Source organism: Charadrius vociferus, unplaced genomic scaffold (genome assembly GCF_000708025.1).
Source record: "Charadrius vociferus isolate BGI_N301 unplaced genomic scaffold, ASM70802v2 scaffold286, whole genome shotgun sequence".
Lineage (NCBI taxonomy): Eukaryota > Metazoa > Chordata > Aves > Charadriiformes > Charadriidae > Charadrius > Charadrius vociferus.
In genome coordinates this window covers 457,301-480,320 of record NW_009648967.1, presented here as the reverse complement: position 1 = coordinate 480,320, position 23,020 = coordinate 457,301, and the positions used below count along the sequence as shown (strand labels likewise).

Here is a 23,020-nt window from a genome sequence, read left to right as displayed (position 1 = left end):
AAGTACACTTTTTCTCTTTTCAAAGGAGAAGCAAGTTGCCCATCATTAGTTTCTAAGAGCAGTTTTCCAAGAGCAACTGCTTAGTTAGCTACCCACTTTTCAGATTTTTTTTTAATTAAAATCAAGTAATATCAAATAGCAAAACAATTTCTTTTGTTATGCAATACTGAGTACTCTATTAATGTTACTGAAAAAAGGAAGAGACAGTTTAATTGTAAAAAAATACTACTTTGTTTCAGACACTCACTTTATGTATTTTTTTGCTATTCTTTGCGTACTAAAATTACATATACTTCAGGAAAGGGTTTGCTAAGTATTATATCACTAATATTTTATAGCTTTTTTTTTTTTTTTCACATAAAGAACACTGTACAAACATCAGGAACCCCAAATGACCAGAAGTGCGCAGCCACAGTACAGAAGAATTGGTTCTGAAGCTTGCCTCTCTTGTGGTCTGATTGCTAAAGAATGAACTGGTGTGACATGTTCAGTTAGCCCTCATGAGAAGCAAACTCATAACCTATAAGACTTATAAAAACTTCTGACACAACCAGTAGCTATATTACTTCCCAGTCAGGGGGCAAAAATTAGTGTTGTGCTTCCATAAGGCAATTTCTTAACTGTTCTGTAGAGAGGAGAGCCTGATCTGTGTAGTGCCCTTTGCAACGGAGAAATTGGAGACCCACTGTTTAGCTCAAGGATTTTAGGTCTCGTAACAGTCTTTAAATATCATTATGCCCCTCTTTACTGAAGACAGATGCTATACCATGAAAATGGGGACATCAAAACTCCAGGTTTTCTGATTCCTGTATCCATGCTTTAACATTTCTTCTTATATATTACATGAACAGACCTTGTGACTAAATTTACAAGTATGCAGAAGACCTTAGTTCTTGCTGACCCTTTTTTCACCTTAATTTTTGCTCCTTTTTCAACCATGTTTAAACAAACAAAAAAATCAACCAAAAAAATTCCCAAACCAACCAACAAAAACCACCCAAACCAAACCAACAAAAGAAACAAACACAGTGAGGACTGAGACTTCAATAAAGTGTGTTCTACACTACTTCATTAGATGCAGGTCATCCTTGGCATTGCGTGTAGCTGCTTCTAATGTCATGAACTCTCTGCTGTGAATTACATCTGCTGCTCAAGCCCTGTGAAGAGGATTTTCTTCTAGCCAAACAAGAAGCAAATCGGAGAGAAGATTAAAAGTATAGCAAATTCTATCAGTGCCATTTTGGAGAGAAGTCCGGCAAGTGTTTGCACATCTGCATGACTTCTAAATACAGTTCCAATTAAAATTAACCTAAACAAATTAAGTGGTCATTTTGAATTCAGTCACTGAATACAGAAGACCCTGTCAGCACATGACCTCGAAATCTCCTCAAAGAGAAGCAGTAGGGCATTTTGGAAAATATGCCAATTCTAAGGTGTGGAGCAATACAAACAACTTGCTCTTTTGCTGTGGAGGTCATAAATTCTGCAAAAAATTAAAAACTGGCTCATTCAAAATAAACTAATTTCCATCAAACAGCAGAAATGCATGGTGGTCAGAAGCAGGAAGTGTGCAGGAGGGAAGAGCCTCAGACAAGAGGGGCAAGTGTGAATCTTTTCCAGTATTGATATCACTTTTGTCTTACCCTTTCTATTGCGGTAGAGTCCACTAATCCATGCGTAGCATGCCATTTAAGCATAAAATTTCCCTGTCCTTATCCATTCTTATGTGACTTCCTAACAGAACAAAGCAAGTTATTTTCAGTTTTGAAGACAACTAAAAACGATATTAAACCCAATTAGTATAAGCACAGAAGCCTAAGGAGAGGCAGATATAAATATACACGAGAGAATAAACATTAAGTATATAGTGGGGTTTTCCTCTTCTGTCTTTCGGATAAGACAGTTTATTAATAAACAGTAAACTACTGCTTGGGAGATAGTGTTTTGGTTTTTATGAATATCAACTCCTGGTTACAAGATTACATCTGGGAGCCAGAAATACCATTTATAAAAAAATAAGACATTTTAAGCAAAGAAAAAATGCTTCTGCAGTTACAAAGAGGTTGAATAACCTCTCCTTTGTTCAACTTCCATGTACTCTTTCACATGCAGGTTTAATGTTGAACCTCCTGATTCAAGAAGAGGTTGAATCTGACTGGTTTTTTTCCTTATAAGTCTCCTGGTCTGGCTGCAGGCCAGTAGGCTGCAGAGTAGGCTGTTGAAGAAAGTTTGCTAAGTGCAAGCTTTCATATGCAGTGTTTGAATGCACTTTACATGATCCCAGCTGCTGAAACATTGAAATCCGTATATCCTTGATTAATTAAGTCCCCATCCACATGAATTGAGACCTGGATAGAGGAATTCATACAGCCTTCTTAGAAAGTGTTACAGCCCTTGCATCTTGGTAAAGAGTTGGCTTGCTTACAGAAAACATGATTCTGGAAAAAAATCCCTGAATTCTTGTACTCCACTGAATTTGTGTCTCAAGACTCCCTCAGAGCCCTTGTATGATGATGAAGTTTCCCAAGACACTGAAGCTTGAGGCTCTGTGTGTCACATCATACAACCTACACTATCTTTGCCCCAGCTTCTCAATCCTGTCCCCATCCCTTGCATCATCCCTTATGGCTACCTGAATAGAGAGACCCAAAAAGTGAAAGAAAAGGGAGCAGGATTAACTTTTCTGACAACACTGAGAAGTTAGATTGGTTCGGCTTTCTTGAGGATCTTTACACTCAATTTAGACTGTCTATGCTCTTAGTTTTTATTTAATTATTAGGTGTATTTGCTACCCTCATATGGTTTTCCTTTTTAAAGCATTGTCTCCTTCAGTTTCCATCCACTCCCACTCCAGATTAACAATTACTACATAAGAGGATAAAAGTATTGTGAAAGTGAAAGCATTCTTCTATTTTATGCCTGTGCTTTGAAAATGTTTGCCCAAACACACTGTAACATTGGCCCATTTTTGGCTTAACAGGGAAGTTGCATGATACTGACCAGTGAGAGAGAACAAAAATCTGAAAGGTTTCTGTCTTGTAAGCCCACTCACATTGGGTGTGCGATCTGCTTTCACTATGTCTGGCTGCTGCTGCTTCTGCAGTATTCAGAAGTTTCAACTATTGACCATACTGTGTGAAGCAGCTTTGATCTTGTTTGGGACTTCAAATATGCTGAGACCATGTTATACATTGTGTAAACTATTACCACTGAAACATTCTGAGGTCTAATTCAGTAGATATTCTTGTTGAATGAATCTACATGGGTGGCCAAAGCCACTTTCTAAGCTTGGTTTGTTACTAAGAAAAAGTCTTAGATTGTGTTAATATTTGAAAGACTCACACACAAGATTTATCCCACAATGTACTAGGAAAAAATAAACATAAGGCTGAGCCTTTCATCTCTTTTTGCCGCTTAATAGGTAGAAGTTGTATGTGTAAGTGTGACTGGGAATGAAACAGAGGTTATGACCCATGTTGTCTCCAGGCAGGCACTAAGCAGCAGAGATCTCCTGATGCAATTATATTGTATGGGGAAGGACAGGAAGAGTTTACATGTCTGTATATGTGTTTAGATAAAAAAAAAAAAAAAAAAAATTCTAAGTCATCATAATTTTTATTCTAGGCAGTTGTGAATAATGGGTGCTAATAGGAAATGGATTCAAATAGGAAAGTTCAAATCAAAAGTAAAGCATGCGCTGACAGCATGCAGCAGCTTTCCCTCATTTCTCCTTTCTATAGCAACACTGTGACTACAGTCACGCTGCATCAAGTTGTTCATTTGATTTATGTGTTGGTTTTCGGGGAGAGGCATGGAGAAAAATATAGAGCAATCAAACAAAACATTTATTGTGAATTGAAAAGTTCTTACCTGGATTCTTGTTTTGCCCTTTGCATCCATGTTATCTGGCATCTATAACTTAAATGGTGAGAGGTTAACTGAGAGAAAGTGGCTGAACAGGAAAGAAAAAAAAAGCTCTTTTGGCTGTTCATAAGAAAATAAGAGAATTCTTGAGTAAAATAGTGGCTGCTTGCAACGGTGCTGTTAAAGAGATGCTGTGCAACAAACTACATAGGTACATGATCAGGTCTCATGCATCTCACTGGAATTAGGCATCCACCTCAACGGTTTGCAGATCAAGGGTAGGTTTAAGCTTATTCCTAAACTTAAGCGTGTACTTAAAAGTTTTGTTGATTTTTTCAGTGTATTCCAAACCAACAAGGTTTTGGGCTGCTAACTGTCCCAAACTTTGTGTTTAAATAAGCCTGTTACATTGTGATTACTTTTTGGTTGGTTTTGTGGATTGTTTTATGTCAAGCCCTAGATCTATACAGGAATTGACCAGGGTATCTGTAACGTGACTCTGAAATGGATCTTCAGTTGAATCAATACAAAACCTTATTTATTTTATGCAGCGTCGAGATTATAATAATAAAACAAACTTTCGTCTTGCTTTTCTTAGAAACCTTTTTTCCTTGAAAGGTCTTTATCTTTCATACAAATAACAAAGCATCCACATAAACTCATATTTTTTGTTTTAAAACAGTCCATTCCTATGAACAGAGATGCTAGTCAATTAAAATTTCTGCATTTTGCTCCAGAAGTAATAAAAAAATATTTTTTCAAAAATTTCTGTCACCCACTGCTAAATGTAAACGTCAAAGAGGACAAAAGTTCAAAACATCACCTTATTTGAATGTTTCATGTCAATTCCCTTTTGACATTATTGCTTTGCATATTTAATTGAGATTTATTCATAATAATTAATGTTCCTGTGTGTAGAGTAAAGTTGTTCAGGATATACGCTTATATTTAAAGCAAAACCTAACAGTAGACACCGAAAGTCCTTTTCAAAGTATTTGAAAGCAGTTAAATGGCAGAAAAAGTTTATTTCTCCCAGACTGTACTTCCTACCGGGGCTTCTGTGGACCTCCTGACACAAAGCTGCTTTAGTCTCTAGAAGCCATCATCAGGATCTGAACTCCTTTGGTGGGTTCATTTCGCAGATATGGCGGGGGATTTTATGATCATTTCATTTGACCTACAACCAGTAAAACCGATAATTTGCAATCACAAGCCCAGAATTTCTAATTAAGCTGCAGTAGCTTTTCTGTAAGACACACATATATTAGGTAAAAGATTGGATTTGTAAAAGAGTTACATCTAGAGCATTGTCTTAATAATTAACTCTTAAAATCTTGCACCTTGCAGTTCCATGTTTAGCTTGCTCTGCACTTACCTTTTTAGGCCATTGTCTACTAGATTAAAGAAATATTCCCCTATCAAAAATACCATCTGTGTTGAGTTACATGCATGCTGCAGTCCAGTCATGTCTTCAACCTCTCTTAGATAAAATAAATTCTTTGAGCTAGTTAAGAATCACTGTAAATTGTGTTTCCAGTGCTTGGTTCAGAAAACAAGCTTATTTTCCAAAAGCATCCTTTTTGAAACATCACTACTAGGCACATGCACATATCATTCCAGGAATAGTATCATTGCTGTCATTAAAAAAAGTGTGTTAACCCACTTTTCTTGCTATCCCACTACTTAACTATCAAAGAATAACATATGGTTTCATAGGTCATCTTCTTGAAGTTGTAGGTGACTGTCTGCTTTACGTCTTAAATCCTTTTCACCATTACTGTGTTTCTGGACATTTTCATTTTATGCCTTGCACTGTCAGTCCTACGTGCATAATTTTATGTATGATTTCATATAAAATTATATTACAAACATACCACTTAAATAGGTTCACCTCCATAAGTGATCCAGATCATTCTGTCTCTATTGCCATCATTACTTCCCACTCCACTCCACTAATTTCTGCGTCATCAGATTTGAGAGTGTGCTATAGGAGAATGTAATTTCAACTTTTCTGAACTACAAGGAAACATTGTAGCCTATTAAGATTTGAGACTTAATAATTACACATGCTCAGTAATGTTTTCTTAAACAAAATGAGTATAACTGTATCTGTTAAGCCATCATAATGGCTTCAAAGTACAAACTGACACGTCAAATCTGCTGTTAGCTTCCTTATAAGTGGCTATGTTATTAAGTGCTTACAGATTCATACTACGTCCCTAGTGGACCCAAAGATCTCATATAAAACCCTTTTTGTAACTGCCTCATGCATTTCCATGGTAGAACATAGCAGTTGAAAAGAACAATTAGTGTGCTGGAGGTATATTACAGTTCCCTGAGGATCCTCCCCTTTTTACTTGGTGGACCCTTTTTTTTTTTTTGCTTTGCAATGTATTTTTGGCACATATTCATGTTAAAGTAGTATTTTCAGTTAAACAGCAGAGCCAGTAGGAGAAACAAAACAAACAGGGAAAAGAAGATCCATTTACAGCTGAGATTTGAAAATGGAGAAAGCTGAGAGTCAGAAGGCCAGCTGACAGGAATCACAAGCAATGGATAGAGATGGTGGGAGTGACAACAAAGAATGCAGACCGCAGAGAAGAGCAGCCACAAAGAGTATTTTGTAGCTGTAGTACCAGGAAAAGCAGCGGATGCAGAGGAATAGTGAACAATCACAAAATTAAGAACTCTCACCTTTAGTTTATTTCTGATTGTGTATATTTTTCCCTTCTGACAATGCTCTGATCATAGCTTTTTTTAGTACTTTCTCTGGGTGTCTTATCTGCTGATTTCCTGGGTTTTTTAAAGATATCTGCAAATGCTGAGGCAGTTATCATTAATGGGTATCATTTCAAAGTTGAGACTGCCCTACGCATAGATGCTATATAAGCCTGACAGTCATGGATGTGATTTTCCGCCTAGTTTCAGTTATAAAAATTACATTTTTGAGTCTTTGATGTGCATAAAAGGTGTTTATACTGAGGTTGTGTAGTCTGTCTGTCTACAGGAATACATTCCTCTAGTATCAGTTCAAAATTATGTTCTCAGATCAGTTCCGCATATTCCATTACTTTATTTGCAACTGGGGGAAATTCGTTCATAGTACTGCTGCAGTCAACGTAATCTAGATGTCTTTAATGATAAAGTTGGGGGTTTAGTTTAACAGCAGCTCCCCAAGTCCCTTAAAGTCCTGTTACTAGAAAGCTTCATAGACATTGGTCTGTGTCAAGTTCTCCATAAAAACAGTGTTGGCAAATATATTGGACTTCTCCAGAACCTTTCTGCAATATCTGTATTTTCTGAGATAGCTTGAATCCTGACTCTCTGCTGAGATTTCCTTTAAGACCTTTTGCAATTTTCACAACATTTTTACATTCATTGCCTGTTTTGCACAGTCTTTCATGCACAGCTGTGTCATATGTCTTTGGACTAACCTTCTTCAGCATTACAGAAGGACTTAAACATTTAATCAGCTGGGTCAAATTTCTTGTAACAGTAACAAGAGTAACTGTGTGGTACTTTTTTGGCTAATGCAAAACTTTTGTTTTGTTTTGTTCTTGAATAGCCTTTCCTTTTCCTTCCCGGGCCTCTTTAGATTTCTCTGGGCTAATTCTCTCATTTCTGCCAGATGATCTCATCTGCAAAATATAACTAGCCACTCCCTCTAGTGGTTTGGCCTTATCTTCCCAGGTTTCTCTTGTAATACACAGTGGGCCTTGCATTCATCAACCATAGCACATTCAAATGGTGAAAAGCCCATTGGTGCCTAGGCTACTTACTTCCCTATAGGCAAACTAAAATAGCAGCCATTCATCTTAGTCTGATCCTGTACTGTTAATGAATTTTCACAGCATGCGTTTCAGTGTTAGATTAAACATTTCTGTGAGGCTGTCTATGGAGGGTATGGAGTGATTTTTATACTTCTGTCTCAAGAGAATTGTTTCGTGAGCTTTAAGTTTGTCCTCTGGCAAGTTATAATCTCCTCTGACATACCAACCAAGCAAATAATGGGACCAAGGGTACAATAACCTGATGGCTTGTTATGGTTCTTAGGGAAAAGGCTTCTAGGTATCGAGTAGCATAGATGTTTATTGCTGAAGTAAAGGCACTGTGAAACAGTTCCAGCCTCAGGAACTCCACATACCTACAAGAAAACAAAGAAAAATTCCTTTCCCATTACTAATAGTAGAATATGAGGGTGTCATCATATGCCCTGCTTTTCCTACCCACTTTTGTCCCTTGAGGAAGAGTAAGGATGTGTATCTTTCCTTCAGCCTCCTGAACAAATTCTGTTGTCTCACATCCCTCCCTCTCATTCTTCCTCTATCCCTCCTTCTCCCCCCCCCAGAACATCCTACCATTAACACCAGATGTCACCAGGCTATTGCCTCATGGATCAGAGGGACCAGACCACAACACAAAATAGAGAAAAAAGGACTGCAATAATGCAACAGTCCTTAAAATTTGGGTATGAGCATTCAGAGCCAACATCTCTTCATCTGTTTCCTCAGAAGTCCTCTCATGCTTACATGTTCATAACATTTTTAGAAAAACACGTTTCCTGGTCCATCCTAAATCAGCTCACTGCTTATGCCCCACCCCCGGCACTCCCATAACTGTATAGCCTTCTTAAACATCACTTTTCTCCTTTCCCTGTAAAATGAAAAGAGAGGGGAAGGGGAGGGACGTGGATTTGTAAAAGCCCTGGGCTCCTCCCACTCTCATCAGTCTCTGGGAAGGTTAATGATTAATTGAAGCCATCTGCTCAGGGCCTTCTCTCCATGTGGTTAGTTCGATTCTGTCACATATGTTCACACAAAGTCTAAATAAAACCACCTTCCTCTCTCATGCTTCTTAACAACTTGAGATAGAAGTAACGATCTTTGACTTGAAAACAGCTTAAAAAGTAAATTGTGAAGAGCCTGTCTTTAGTGGTGTAGAAAGAATCCTTAGACACTTACGAAAACTATTTTAAAGCAAGACTCACCATGTCTCTGTTTAATTGTTATCTTAGAAATAATGAAAATATCAAGTCTAGCTAGAGAGAGGGAGAAACTTGGTCTTATTAGATAACTGCGACTCCATGAACTGATGCATTAAAAAAAAAAAAAGGCATCTTGGGACTTTCTGTAAAACTGCCCTATTTTTCTTTCTTTTTTTTGGACTTAGAGGAGGTCAAATAAAAATATGAGGCAAAGGCCACAAAAAATAGTAGAATGGAAAGAATTGTCTCTCTGAGGAATTATTCATCCTTCGTGAATACTGCATCCCCAGGGTTGATGGTGCGCAGCTAAGGCCAGGGCACAGCCGTTCTTTTCACATATTCTAATTAATAAAAGAATTGCCATACTCTTTTTCTAGACAGGACTTCAGGCGCGTAAAAATGCATTAACTTTTGATCTCCTTGTTGGCCTTTTCTTTCTAAGTAGGCTATTTGTATAGTAGTGGTAGCATCAGTAGTAGCAGCAGCAGCAGTAGTAACAATCATCATACTGTCATCTTGACAGAATACAGCCACATACAGAGATATACTTCCATGCATGCTTCTTTCCTTCCTGCATTTCTTAGCAGTAGCCACAGGCTGTGGAAATGATTTCTCTTCTCCTCTCTCTGTCCTTTATTGACTCCCCAGGATGTTCTACGTCAGGTTCTTGTATTTCTCCCAACATTTCCCAGGGAGAAATCTGTCCATACATGGACATGTACCTCTCAACATGTGAGCACAAGGATATACAAGATGCACCAGCTCTCTAATATGCCATTCATATGGATGATTTTTGCATCCAGAGTAAAATAGACACATTCTAGCTGCCTTTATTCGCAATTTCTTCTTCTTCTTCCTTTTCTTCTTCCTCCTCTTCTTTTTCTTCTTCTTTCATTTCTTTCTGTACATATATGTGTTTTGGGGTCTTTGGGATGACGTGGTGGACTTTTTGCAGTTTTTGTGAATGCCGCATTTCATATTTGCCTCTTAGTGAAGGTGGCACAACATGCACAGTGACCATAATGCATTTTTAGCAACATTTCTCTTTGCCTTGAAAGAGTCTCTCATGTTGCTGCCACACGGGAAAGAAATAGGACTAAAGGCAGACATCCTAATGCAGCCACAGGTCATGTCCCATGTAGAAAGAAGAGGTGATATTAGAGGCAGATTATTGCGATGCCTCTGCAGGTTCCAGAACTTGCAGCTGGGAGAGAAACTTTGCTGTCTGCAGACCCGGAAGGGAGAGGTTTTCCAATTTCTAACGAGGCTGCACTGTCATCAGCCTGTGGACCTACAGGGCTTCCCTGAATTAACTCATGTTTAAGTCAGCACACAGGTTACAGAAAAACTATCAGTGTTGACTTTAAAAAAGTGCCAGTGATGGAAAAGTGATGGAATTGTCTTGAATACAAATTTAACACATTATGAATTATTCTGTTTTTGGAAAGAATAGCAATGTAATCACAGCCAAAGAATAAGATTTATGAGCTTCTTATTTTTCACTGCAAACCCCAATATATATAGTCTTGTAAATTATTCTTGTCTCACTATGGCCATCAGATACTCCTATGAATACAAGAAGCCCTTTTATATTGGTTTCCTGTTCTCCTTCATTGCTTAAACAAGCATAAAATAATGTATGTCTGTGATTGTTCTTATTGGCCTCTAAGTGTATTTTTGTTTGTTAACTTAAAGAATCAATAAAGTTTAAAAACCAAATTCATCTCTGAAGTAAATTAACTAAACCTTCTGAGGTTGCACAAGCAATAAATTGGTGTTAAATATTTAATATAGTACACTCTTGAAATATTCTCTTGATACAGACACAGATAAAAAAGAGTAGCAATTCAGTAAAGCATGACTCCAGAAGTCGGATACTATTTAATGCAAAAAAAAAATCTTTAATTTGAGATGAATCAGACTTTATATTATCTGCCTGCCCCTGATAGAGCTTAAAAATATTGTGTGCAGCAATAATCAGAAATTACCTAAAGATGAAACTCGGAAGAAAATTATTTCCTATGCTATTAGCAATTGCTGTGTATCATGCACTAAATGTCGTTATGTCTGACAAAAAGAAAAAAAAAAAAGTCTGCAAGTACACCTTCTTCTAAAAATCCTTCTTTCACCTTCTGTTTATGGTGATGAAAGAATAAAAAAATGTTAGAAATACTTTTAAAAAGAAACATAATGTTAACAGTCGTCTTAGAAAACGTAGCTTTCAAGTGCTTACTCTAGAGAAGCTGGAAAATAATTTCAGAAGATCACATTAGCTTTACAGGTTATGATGCTCTTCAAAGTCTGTTGTCGTGATTTCTATTACATTACGTGAGCCATTTTAATAAGGAGCCTACCTTTCCAACTCTAATGATTAGCTCCCTGCTTACTTCTTTCATTCCTCTTTAAAATTGGATCACATGAAGAGCAGAAAGAAAAGAGATTGTTTCTCCTTTTTCCAGGAAAAAGAGAGAATATTTGGCAAGTTTTAATTTAGAACACTGTACCTCAGAAAGCTGAACGCAGCATCAGGATGTCTACTCTACTGAAGTTAAAAGCTGATAAACTTTGCTGCCTGTTTATTTGCCTTGACCAGCTAAGAGTGCCAAATGCCCCACGTTACATTGCCTTCACAGAACAGGTAGTTGGTCTCTTTTTTCTGATAGCTCCACAAAATGCCAGGATTCATTCCTTGGCCCTGTGTGTTCCCCTTGTCTCTGCTTGTCAAGGTCAATGTGTAAGCCCTTGACTGTCCTTCTTCCTCTATATGTGATCTTGTGCAACTTCTCCTTTCCTCTCCATGCTGGCAGGTTAGTAGCTGACAAACCCCCCTGATGAAGAGAACATGACTGTAGTCTCTTCTTGCTGTCTGTGCCAAAGACTGTTTAATGACTACGCTAATAAACCAGAAAGACTGTCATCTTGTCTTTGTCCTTCTTCTTCTTCTTCTTCTTCCTTGTCCTCTTCCTCTTCCTCTTTCTCTTCCTCTTCCTTGTCTTCTCAATACTAAAAGAGTCTATGTTTTCTAATCTCTGACTGGAAATTAGTATTTCAGTGTTTTCCTAGGATCCGAAGTATGTGTAATGATCTACTAAATGAGACCCACAATCTGTCAACTCACGATTGGTCTTTCAAATTATGTCATTCTTATTATCATCTTGTGTTTCTCTATATCCCCTTAGACATTGACAAAATCTTGTCAAAAAACTCCTTGTAACTCAAAAACTGCAGGAAACCAATGCAAGGTACCTCATGAAGACTTACCGTGGGCACAATATGCGCTTTCTGAGAGACTGCATGTCCCAGGATTAGAAACTTCTGTTTCTACTCTGTTTTTATAGACTAATAGGCATTGCAAAAGACAGAACAGAATTTTATAGTCATTGTTCTTTTAATTTGATTTTAATCTGTGGAATTCCAAAGGATTTTGAAAATTGATATTATTCTTGATTTCTCAGTTTAACTGTTTGATTTTCTTATTGAACCCTAACTGGATACATCAAGCCTCTGATAACAAAAATTTGTGCAGCAGACAAGAAACATTAAGATAATGATAATGATTATAAGCTAGTTTTTAGAGAGAATTTCACAAAATAGCTAAGACAATCCAAGCCCATGTCTAATACTGAAAGCACCATGCAAGCATCAAAACAGAAAACCTTACTAATGTTACATCTGCTTGTTAATTGCACGAAGGCAGGCTTCCAAATGGTCTGTCAAAAGATCTCCAAGTGATTATTTTGTCTTTTTATGCTCATAAGCATTGAATTTCAAGTATGAGAAAAGTTAAATATCTGAAATTTTTCTTGCTATAGACTTCTTCCTTCCTACGTATACTTCAAGAGTCTCTCAACCTTGCAGATGGTTTCTATTAAATACTAATGGTGGTATCATTAACATTTTCCAATTAAACAGTCCGAAGAAAAACATCATCCTTTGAAGGCCTTTTAAAAATCTCAATAAAATTACTCTATGTAACTGGGTGAGAGGTTGTTTATTCCTTTTGATGGTATCCTCCAGGCAATAGTTGAAAACAATATATGTTGAAATAGTGCTGGCTTACTGCAGTTGTCTAGTCATGGTACCAGTACAGGAAATTTCTGAATTACTTTATCTGCTTGGAAAGAAGAGAAATTCCGTAGACTAACCTATTTTATACTATTCCCTTTAAAATTCAGAAGATTACCAGATCTAACAAAAACTTTCCAGCACACAGTTTTTGTGGATTTTCATGATGAAGTTTGTTTTTATTCTAAAAAAAGAGAACAGGAAATATAGATTGAAAATGAGCTATAAAATTCAGTACTTGCCCATTGATATAAAATTCAGTCACTCTGAATCACATTATTTTTTATGTGTTATTATTTTTTACTTGGGTGACAATGTAAATTGAAACAGTACTTCCAAATTAATTAAAAACCAGCCCTCTGATAAGAAGCTGACAATGTAATTTGGATAGGTGGTAAAGAAGCAGCACACAGTTAAAGAAAAGTTATAGAACAGAACCCAGTAGCAGAAAATTCCTTACAAGAAACGTTTTTGAAGGAAAGAGAAATTTAAAGGGACAGGAACGACTGCAAGTGAAATCAAGTAATAGATGGCATCTTAGATTCAGTTTGATGTGGAACAGCATATCTACGCCATATTATATAGTATTTGAAGAGTAATTGCACTTTGCACTTCAAGATTTAAAGTGTTCCTGATAAAAGCCAAATCTGACTGCTTTGAGGGGAAAGTACAGAATCTGATTGATCTGGAGAAAATCAGACATTAATCTGGGGGAAGGTATAGTTTGTGGTTAAAATATGGGAATCTGAGATCAGGTGTTGAACCAAACAAAACTGGAATTTAAGTTGTAAAAGACAGTACTGGAAGAAAAGAACAAGGGTAGGAACAGGAGGAGAAGAGTGTAGATAGGGAATTGAGAGGAGGATGAAGAGTAAGGAATACAGGTGAAAAGAAAACAAAGATGCTATTTTTAATAGGACTTGAGAATAAGTTATATATTGTAAACATAAGAACTGAACCCTTTATCTGCTGTTGAAGTACACCCACTTGGATGCTTCTTTGCTGCCTTTGCATTTTGTATCCATATGTTACATGTGCTGTGATCCAAAGTTATAAGTGGGCACGCAGTTATGCCTGCTTTACCCCGGGAATTTCTTTTATGCAGAAAGATTTTGTTTAGACTAGCTTTCTGCCCAGTCTTGGAGCAGAGCAAGATAATTTGAACATCAATTTGACCTGGCACGTCTCTTGAGAGAATCATCAGAGCACCTGGTAAAGCAAGAGATGTCTCTTGTCTTGTGTTTGCCAACACACGTGTAGCAAAGCACACCCCTCTCCTTCTGCCACCACCACAAAAGCAGAAGTTCAGGTAAGGCAAGCGAGGGCAACTAACTGTGCCAACATCATTAAGTGAAAAAAAAAACAGTGATCTTCTGGCCGAGAGCCAAAGGGCTTGTGAGGGAATGGGGATTAAAAACCCATATGCTTGCTCAGCCTGAGTGGTTTGACTGGCATGGAGGCAAGACAACAAGCTCGTCCCCTAGGAAGAGAGGACAAGACATCCAGCAAAGCAGCCAAAGGGTCGTTTGGCATTTCAGAGAGGGGATAAAGGGGCAGTGTAATGGCCCAGTAAATTTGACGGGAGGTCAGAGCCAGGAATCCTGATTGCCCATTGCAGCTCTCTCTTGGGTTTACTCTATGGCTGGAGGCTGGTGTTTCCACCTTTTTGTCTCCTTGTCTTCACATCAGCAAAATGTGAATGATGATATTAATAGCTTTTGCAGGTATTTTCTGATGCTTAATTTAGTAACATTTTTGAAAAATGCAAAGGCACTTGGAAACATTACACACTTTTAACCCCCTTGTTTGTACATTAGAAAGCCTCATGTGTACAACCGTTACATTCAGTGTCCAGATGGCAAGTTTAGACTGTAATTAATTTTATAAAGCCAGCAGCCTGAGCATTTCCAAGCAATACACAGAACAAAAGCATTAAGCCTGCCCTATACATTCCTTGGAACTGCTCCCTGAAGTCCTTCAAGCTCCTTTGTGTGCAGATGGATAGACAGAGAGAGAGAGACAGATATTTGCAGACACAAGGGAAAGACCATGAGAGAGACTTTGTACTGTGTACATATATATAGTGTCTAATAATGTAATCTTGCTTTAGTAACAGCAAATGACCACTCTTAAATGCCCTGGCTTAAAGTTCTTCAGTGTGCTTACATTCAGGAGAGGGATGGACTAAGTCAAGGAGGAGTGCGTGCCTCTGAGTGTATTTATTGCCAAAACATGTGGGGTACACGAGGCAGCGGGGCAGGGAGTGAGGTGGAGCACACTTGTGTGGCCACTGTTGCTATGATACAAGGTTCTTTTTTACTTTCTTTTTCCTTCCTGCCGCCCTTTGCTTTTCCCCTTCCCTGCACCCCTCTTTTTTTTTTTTAATTTTTTTGCCTGTTGCTCTGTCTGAGCCTGGAGGAGCTGGAGGAAAGTGATGCCGATGAGGGGCTTGTAGAACTCACTTCGCAGGGGAGGACTCTGTGTGTGGGTTAGTGACTCGCTAATGGGGCATACGAATACCCAAGGGTCATGTCTCATTGCCATGGCAAGCCAGATTTCTTCACATTAGCTGGGTGCATTCATGTCAAGGAAGAGGCTTTCAGTTTTAATGTACCCTAAACTTTCTTTCTCCACCACACTGGACTTGGTTGCTCTGAAAGCTGTTCCCCAGGCTTTCTCAATCTAACTATCTACAATTCATCAGGCACCCTAAGCTGCAAGTTTTTCAGGGTGTTGTTTTGGTTACAGGTTCTTAACTGCTGCTCATCTCCTGCTGATATTGCACAAAACCTGCCAAAAGCCTTCTTTTGTAGATAGAAATGAATCTGGATTAGTTTCCAGACATTCTGTCAAGAAGTTGTACAGCACATAAGCTCCAAAAAGCAAGGTTTTTTCCATGACCATTTCTGTACAGGCATTTGTCTACTTTTATCCACATATGGTTTGTTTTTCTGAAAAAATTCAAGTAATTCAAATGTTCATTTCAAATGAACGTGCTTAACAGCCAGGAATAGTTGCTTTGTTTTACACATGGCTTCTAGTGCTTCAGTATGGCTGGACACTTCTCTTTTCTATTGCTTGTCATGAAGAGTAATCAGAAAGAGAAATAAGCATGACTAGCATTTTTTATTTAATTTTAAAATGATTTCCTGTCTAAATGAAGGTGTTCATATAGTTGCTATTTAAATCAATATGCTCATATGCTGATTTAAACAGTAATGTTAATGTTAGTAGAATAATATTTCAACCCCACACTGCTCACTAATCTGCAACATCCAACATCTTTGTCTCCTCTTTTCTCCCCAGCACTGCAGTGATAACACCCACCATTGCCAATCAGATATGAATATAGTAGGTGCTTGGAAGAGAGGTTACACTGGAAAGAACGTTGTGGTCACCATCCTGGATGACGGCATCGAAAGAAACCACCCAGACCTGATGCAGAATTATGTGAGTGTCCAAACAAGTCTAGAGGTGCTGCTTTATTATTACCCTGAATAAATTTGCTGCTCCTGGAAAGATGGAGGGAAGGAGGAAGAATCATACGAGGGATCACTTCAAGTGTTAACACCAAAGGGAGGCAGGAAGACAGCTTTGGGTAATCTGTATTGGTTTAGTTAAGACTATGTTCCATCTGAACATATTTAGTATCTGTATGCCTCTGGTAGCTGAGTCCTGAATTTCTGAAGGACTGGAACCAATCATCAGCTGCTTTTTCTTTTTTCTGTAGTTATTTTACTTAATATCCTCACGCTCTCCGAAGTGCAATACACTGCTTTTCAGTTACTGTGTGCAGTTGAAGTCCATTTTCAACCAATACATTTAGGTAGCAAGACAGTAGCTTTTCTCAAAGACTAATTTTAGGCCTATCCTTCCATATATCTATTTTTAAAGTTATTTATCTTACTCCTAGAAATAATATTAAAGGAAAAGGACATGACTTGTTATGATTCATTTAGTTAAAAACAGGTGTAGAATATTTTGGGGTCTTTCTAATAAATCCGTTATAACTCCAGTGAGTCCCCTCACAATTTGTAATACAACTATGTCCTTTGTTTTCTGTGTCCTATGTCTCATATCACATCCGGAGGTTTCTGTTTGCATCACATTTAATGTTCATCACATTTAAAAGATTGGTTTAATGTACCTTGGAGGGTTGTACAATGTGAGGAGGAGCTCCTTCTCTAGTGGGTGACTTCTTGTGTTAGTGTCAGATTTTGAAGCTGTTCAGAGCATCAGGGCCACGCTCTGCTGGAGTGATTAGTCCTGTGCTTTGGGAGCAGGCATTGCCTGAAAGCACATGAGCTCGAGGACCTTATCGTTTGTCTGAAGTAAAGTGTGCAAGGTGTACATTCATACGCGGTAGGAAAACAAACAAATATATTTGGATTGAGACGGACTGCTGAAGATGACCAGCACACAGCATGCATATACCTTTATTCCCATTACAGATGTAGATCTTGTAAAAGACCCCTGAACATGGGCTTTGTGCCAGTGAGCATGTTGTCTTGAAAGAACGTGGAAGAGATGAAGGTGGCAAAACCATCTTTAACAACCCATCAAAAGCTATAATCGTTTCCACAGTTTAAAGCCGTTTATTTTAAATTAGCCATACTTACATCCATATCCTTCACCATGTTGTATGTGGAAGTCAGCTTTGAAATACACAAGGAGGACTGCACAAACTCAAGTGACAGGAAATTGCTGTATTTGTCAGTGCATGCTTGGTCCTGATGCATGCCACATCTTTCATTTTAATCTCTTAAGTTGTTTAAACAAACCCAATATAATTTTACCTCTTCAGTGAATGAGCTGAATTGTATCATATGTCACCTCATCCCAGTACTGTCCTTCCACAGAATTTAAAGCAGCTATTTATTCCCTTACCACCTCCTCTCTCCCTTTCCTCACGCCAACAAGGAATTCCCCCAAAGCAGTATACATTGCTTGTTTGATGACAAATGTGTTCTATATGTCAGATTATTACTGGTGTGGCTGCAAACAGGAATATTTGAGGTGGATGTGGTAACTGGTTTTGAACAAAGAAGAGATTAAAAAGAGCTGCTTGCCATGTCAACACACCACATGCTACTGCATCGATTAATGGGAGCCATAAAAACCAGTAGCTATTTACTCTATAAACTATTTTCAGCTGGTAAAGGTAAAATATGGAACAAAAATAAAGAGATACCTTGCAAATATTTGAAACAGTTACACTCCCAGGGAAATGGGAATGCAGTTTACTTTGCATTTCAGGCTGTATTTTTGTAGTAATATTCTTAAGAAAATAATATTATTCTTATTCCTTGAAACTATGACTGAAATTTCAGTCATCATGGTGGAGATAATTTCTTGACTCTTGAAACATTTAGCAAAATACCAATTTTGAGAATGAACTCACTTGCAAAAGTTTCTTAGAAGAAATGTGGTCTTCTGGTTAAATGAAACACCACTTTCTATTTCCTCTCTGACACTGGCACTATGCTTTTTCAGAGCATTTGTTATTCTTCTCCCTTTTCCAAAAATAAAATAAAATATGTAAATCCCATAAGTATTAAATATATAATCCTTTCCTAAAACATGCAATCACCATAAAACCACAGGAATGTTAGTTAACCTAATTACTCTCTTGTAGGAACCTGCTGAAGAATGTATAGGCCACATGAGTCAATGGCTAATTAATGAGAAATTGGTTTTCTTTCTCCTGTTGGCTACAGGATTCACAGGCCAGTTTTGATGTCAATGGAAATGATTTTGACCCTATGCCTCGATACGATGCCAGCAACGAGAACAAGTAAGGCACTATGACATTCATGACGTTTCCAGTCTAGTTCGTCAAGTAGAAAGTACCAGTTCTATGAAATTCTAGGAGATTTGAATCCTCATAAAGCGGAGTGATTTGCATTTAAATCTTTGTAAAATATGTATTTATGACTCTTCCATGCACGCTGCATGACACTCTCTGAAAGCATTTGGAGCCATCTGAAAACAGATAAAAATTAGCGTGAGAGATCTGGGCCTGTGAAATGAACAATTTGCAATGCCTTTGGGATGCAGAATGTAAGGAGTGACTCTTACGTTTCTCAGATACCATCTCATTGATTTATTGGGGGGTTATTATGTGTGACAACTGTCTTGGCTTCTGACTCTTGAACCTTATAGACTTTGTGCATTGAAGAAATAGTCAAGTTTTTTCTATAATAATGTCTTTTAAAGTGATAGAGATTTTACTCATGGAGGTTTGATAGAAACCTTGTAAACCCAGAAGTGGCAATTCTGCCAGATTATATCATCTGTGTCACATGACTGGTTGGATATATCTCTGTGAACGACATGTTTCTCCTTCAGAGCTTTGCTTCCTTATATTTGTGCTGTGGTAAAGACTGGGGGAGATGCTGGGAAGGACACCTCACCTCAGGAAGCAGGCCACCTTTCTGCCCCCACGGGTATTTGAGGGCAGTTATGTGTTAGTAACATTTTTTTAACTAGGTACTTGGTAGAAAGAAATACCTTTCTGTGGAATTGCATGAATTAGAGAAAGGAGAATCCTACTAGTTGTCAACATGCTGACTGTGCATTTTGTTTTCTGGAGGTTTGGGGCTTTTTCTTATTGTGGAAAGCATTTAGTATTGTTTGCCTGCAGAAAGGTGAAACTTCGTCCTTTACACAACTGAAATGCTTTGGGGTTTGTGTTGTCTCTTCCCTACAATCCCACAAACTTTCTCCAGAAGAATGCAGCAGGTGCGAGCTGGGAGTCAGCAGCAAAACTTAACATTGGTTTGACTGGAGAAAGCAATTGGAGCAACCTTGGATCACACCTGGACAGGAGAATCCTCTCCTGGTCAACACCTTCTTCATAACAGCAGGGCACCATGTATGGACAGGCTGAAGAACAGGGCCTCGTTACGCATAGCTGCCTGTTACTTATAGATCCTCTCACCTCACAGTGAATCTCAAGGAGCTGTCATAGCTACTTTCAGCCATAGGGTGAAATAACTGTGAAAACTGAGGTGAATTCTGCCAAATACTTGTTTGGTCAGTCAGCCTGATCCTGCCTGGTAGGCCAAGATGAGACATATGTAAGGGTTTTGCTCTTAGAAGCTTTATAAATACATGTGCATACACACATCTTGGTTGTGATGACTAGAAATACTGTTTAACATAGAAATATATTATGTTGGTATTAATTTGAATAATAGTAATAGTTTATTTATTTGGGACTGCAATCTTGGCATGTGTTTTCATTCAGTTGTTCTTATTTGATGCTGTTTACATGCTGCCAAATCTTTTATTTAGAAACAAGTACATGCAAGAGCTGTTTCTTTCCCTTTTGCCCGTCAGGCATATTTTTCTCATCCTATTTTCATACAGAAGCTTAGTTTACTGAATTGTATCTGCCTCTTCTTCGCTAGAAATCTCCTAAAGCAAGAATACCACGTGAGAATAAAAAGATAAATTCAGTAAAACCCTTTGTTTCAAGATATGTAAACATTCTGCACGTGCAGGCTACTTTAAGTTTAAACAAAAAGAAAACACCGATGTGGAACAACTGGTAGATAGCCCTGGTTGCTGCATTGCCTCAGTTAGGTTAGTGACAAGCCGAGGATTTCAGAGCTGGATACTTGTGTGGAAAATGCAAATACTACACCAAAGGTTTTAGGAGGTATTCTCAAGACACATGTTCATTGAAACACAAGAATGAATAAAAGTCTATCAATTCTTACTCTTTCCAAAACCTTCTATTTTTTCTTACAATTGAGGAATTTCATGTGTCGTTATCTCAGTTTTAAAGGTGTCCTGTCACTGGTGTAAAAAGGTCAGAATCAGCAAATGTGCTATTAATTTTTAGTGGCTAATATGAGAAATCTTTGGTTTGGCTTATGAGAGGTCTCAGGACTACAAGCAAGGTTTATAAACATGCTAGTTACCTGAAAACCACTAGGAACATAGGAACATGAATTGTTTACAACTCAGATTATGTAGGCATTGCCACTCAGCGTGCTGCAACAACTAGTTTGTATGACTGACCACTTCAGCATCAGCCCTAGTTTTGAACTACATGTCTATGTTATAGCCCAGAACAAAGTGTTGGAAGAGCAAGACAGTGGCTGCATGATCATCACCAAAGGGCGGTCACCCCTACTTCTTACTTCATGTTTGCCCTTTCCTCTTTTCCCAGCCTTTGTGCAGGTCTCCAGAGTGAATCACACTGAAAACTGTGCTGCCAGCAACAGCGAAAACAAATTGCATTTTCAGCCAGGTCGGGCAGGTACCTCATTCACTCAGCCTCAGGTCAGAGGAGAGCAAGACAGGCACAAGTGAGGACAACAAAGCATGGCCTGAACCTCTCACTGGCAATGCCAGTTTCAGTGAACTAAGGTGACTGTATGACAATGCCCCAAGTGCCTATGACTGTTGTCCACAAAACTGTGATTGACAGGCGGTTGCTAACAGTGGCCTCCAAGAAGTTTTGAGAAAAGATGTGATGGTCAGCCTGGCCCTCTGTGAATACTGCTCAGCTCAGCTGCCAGTTTATATCACAGCGCATCCCTCTCTCCTGCTGTCCACCACTCCCCATCCCCACACACACTTCAGAGACACATCCTGGCTCAACTGTGTGAAGATGCTCCCGTCCTTGGAGTTGGGGCATGGCAAGGGTACTTGGAGGCCTCCTAGTTTAGGTGCACTTTCAGGGGTTCACCCTCTTTGGTGCTGTGAGGAGCCACATACCTCCAGCTCTGAATCACAGCCGAATCATGTTCTTTGGCTGGGTACCATCACTTTCTTACAAAGCATGTCCGGAGAAGGATGGGTGCTTTCTGTTTGGTTGCTAGTTAGAGTTCTATATGGGATATAAAACTGTACCGATTAATTTCTCTTCTAGGGCTGCAGGATTTGGGTTTTTGTACCCTACCTTCCAGGTGAATACCCTCACAGCCTAACCCCTAAGGTCCTGCAGTGAGTTGTGGTGGTGGGAGGGCCAATACTGTGCTGTACTGAGCTTCATCACTGTTACCAGGAGGTACAGCATCAGTGTAGAGTCAGCTTTTGGACACAGAGGATACATGAAGCATGCTTTCAGTGTAAGATTACTTGGCAGCCCAACCTCTGCTTAGAGGCTCAGTATTTCCAATTAGTGGATACACTGAACTGGGTAAGCGGCACCTAAGCACCTTCAACTTTTGGCGATGTCACCTTTCCTTCCATAGTTCCCACTGGACTCAACAAGAATTAAATGACTACATAGGTACTGAAAAGCACTACTAGTAGCCTATGTATATTTTTATATCATTTATATCTTCAGAAATCAGGGCAGGAATTCTGATTATCCAGCATATGTGGTTGTTTGGCACTAGATACTCACGTTGTGCCTGGCGGTTGAGGTAACCACAACCAGGGAACATTCTGAACACCATGCTTTGCAAAGACTTCATAATGTGTAAGATCAATTTGGTTGATTCCTGCTTCCTGCTATAGCAACTGGACAACATTGCGTAATGGTGATTTGTGTCTTCCAGTAAAGGTGGGATGTACAAATGTGCCATCGTTTCATGAAATGATCTAGTTTATTCTGCCTCATTTTGTAACCCAAACTTAAGGGATGGAATGATAAAGAGTAAAAAGAATTGCTGTAAAAATAAGTAGATGTCTCTGGGCAGCTTTGCATGCAGCTGTGAAACATCAGGGTACTGGGTCTGTTCACTGGCTTTTCACTTTTAATTAGTAGTGAAGGCTTTCTGTTGCTGAGGCTTATTGGTGAGGAAAAGAAATGAGAAAAAATTAACTGGGGGTTTGTGAAGCAACTGTAGATAACCAGAGTGGCACTTTCAAAAATTATATTTATGAAGTTTTACAATAAATCTTCTATTAGTTAAGGAGAATAGGAGAGTAGAAAGAAACATGAGACTAATCTTTCAAGGCTTGTAGTCAAAATCAGGGTGGGACGATAGTTTCTTTAACTACTATGGTATGTAGGAGTCCTGCCAGAAGTTTACTTTGGTTTCTACAAATTGGCAGCAAATCGTGAAGCTTGTAAATGGTACAGGCCTATACTAGAGCTTCCTTTTGCTCAGAGGCTAAAGACAACAGTCAGCTGTGGATGAAGTC

The 23,020-nt window shown here is 38.5% G+C and overlaps 1 protein-coding gene across 1 annotated transcript in view; it reads left to right on the top strand.

The window, feature by feature from the left end:
• The window catches only part of PCSK5 (proprotein convertase subtilisin/kexin type 5), a 237,051-nt gene that overhangs the window by 39,891 nt on the left and 174,140 nt on the right, over positions 1-23,020 (top strand). Inside the window, 2 exon segments of the mRNA XM_009887718.1 lie at positions 16,220-16,363; positions 18,631-18,707. Coding sequence (XP_009886020.1) covers positions 16,220-16,363; positions 18,631-18,707 — 221 coding nt within the window.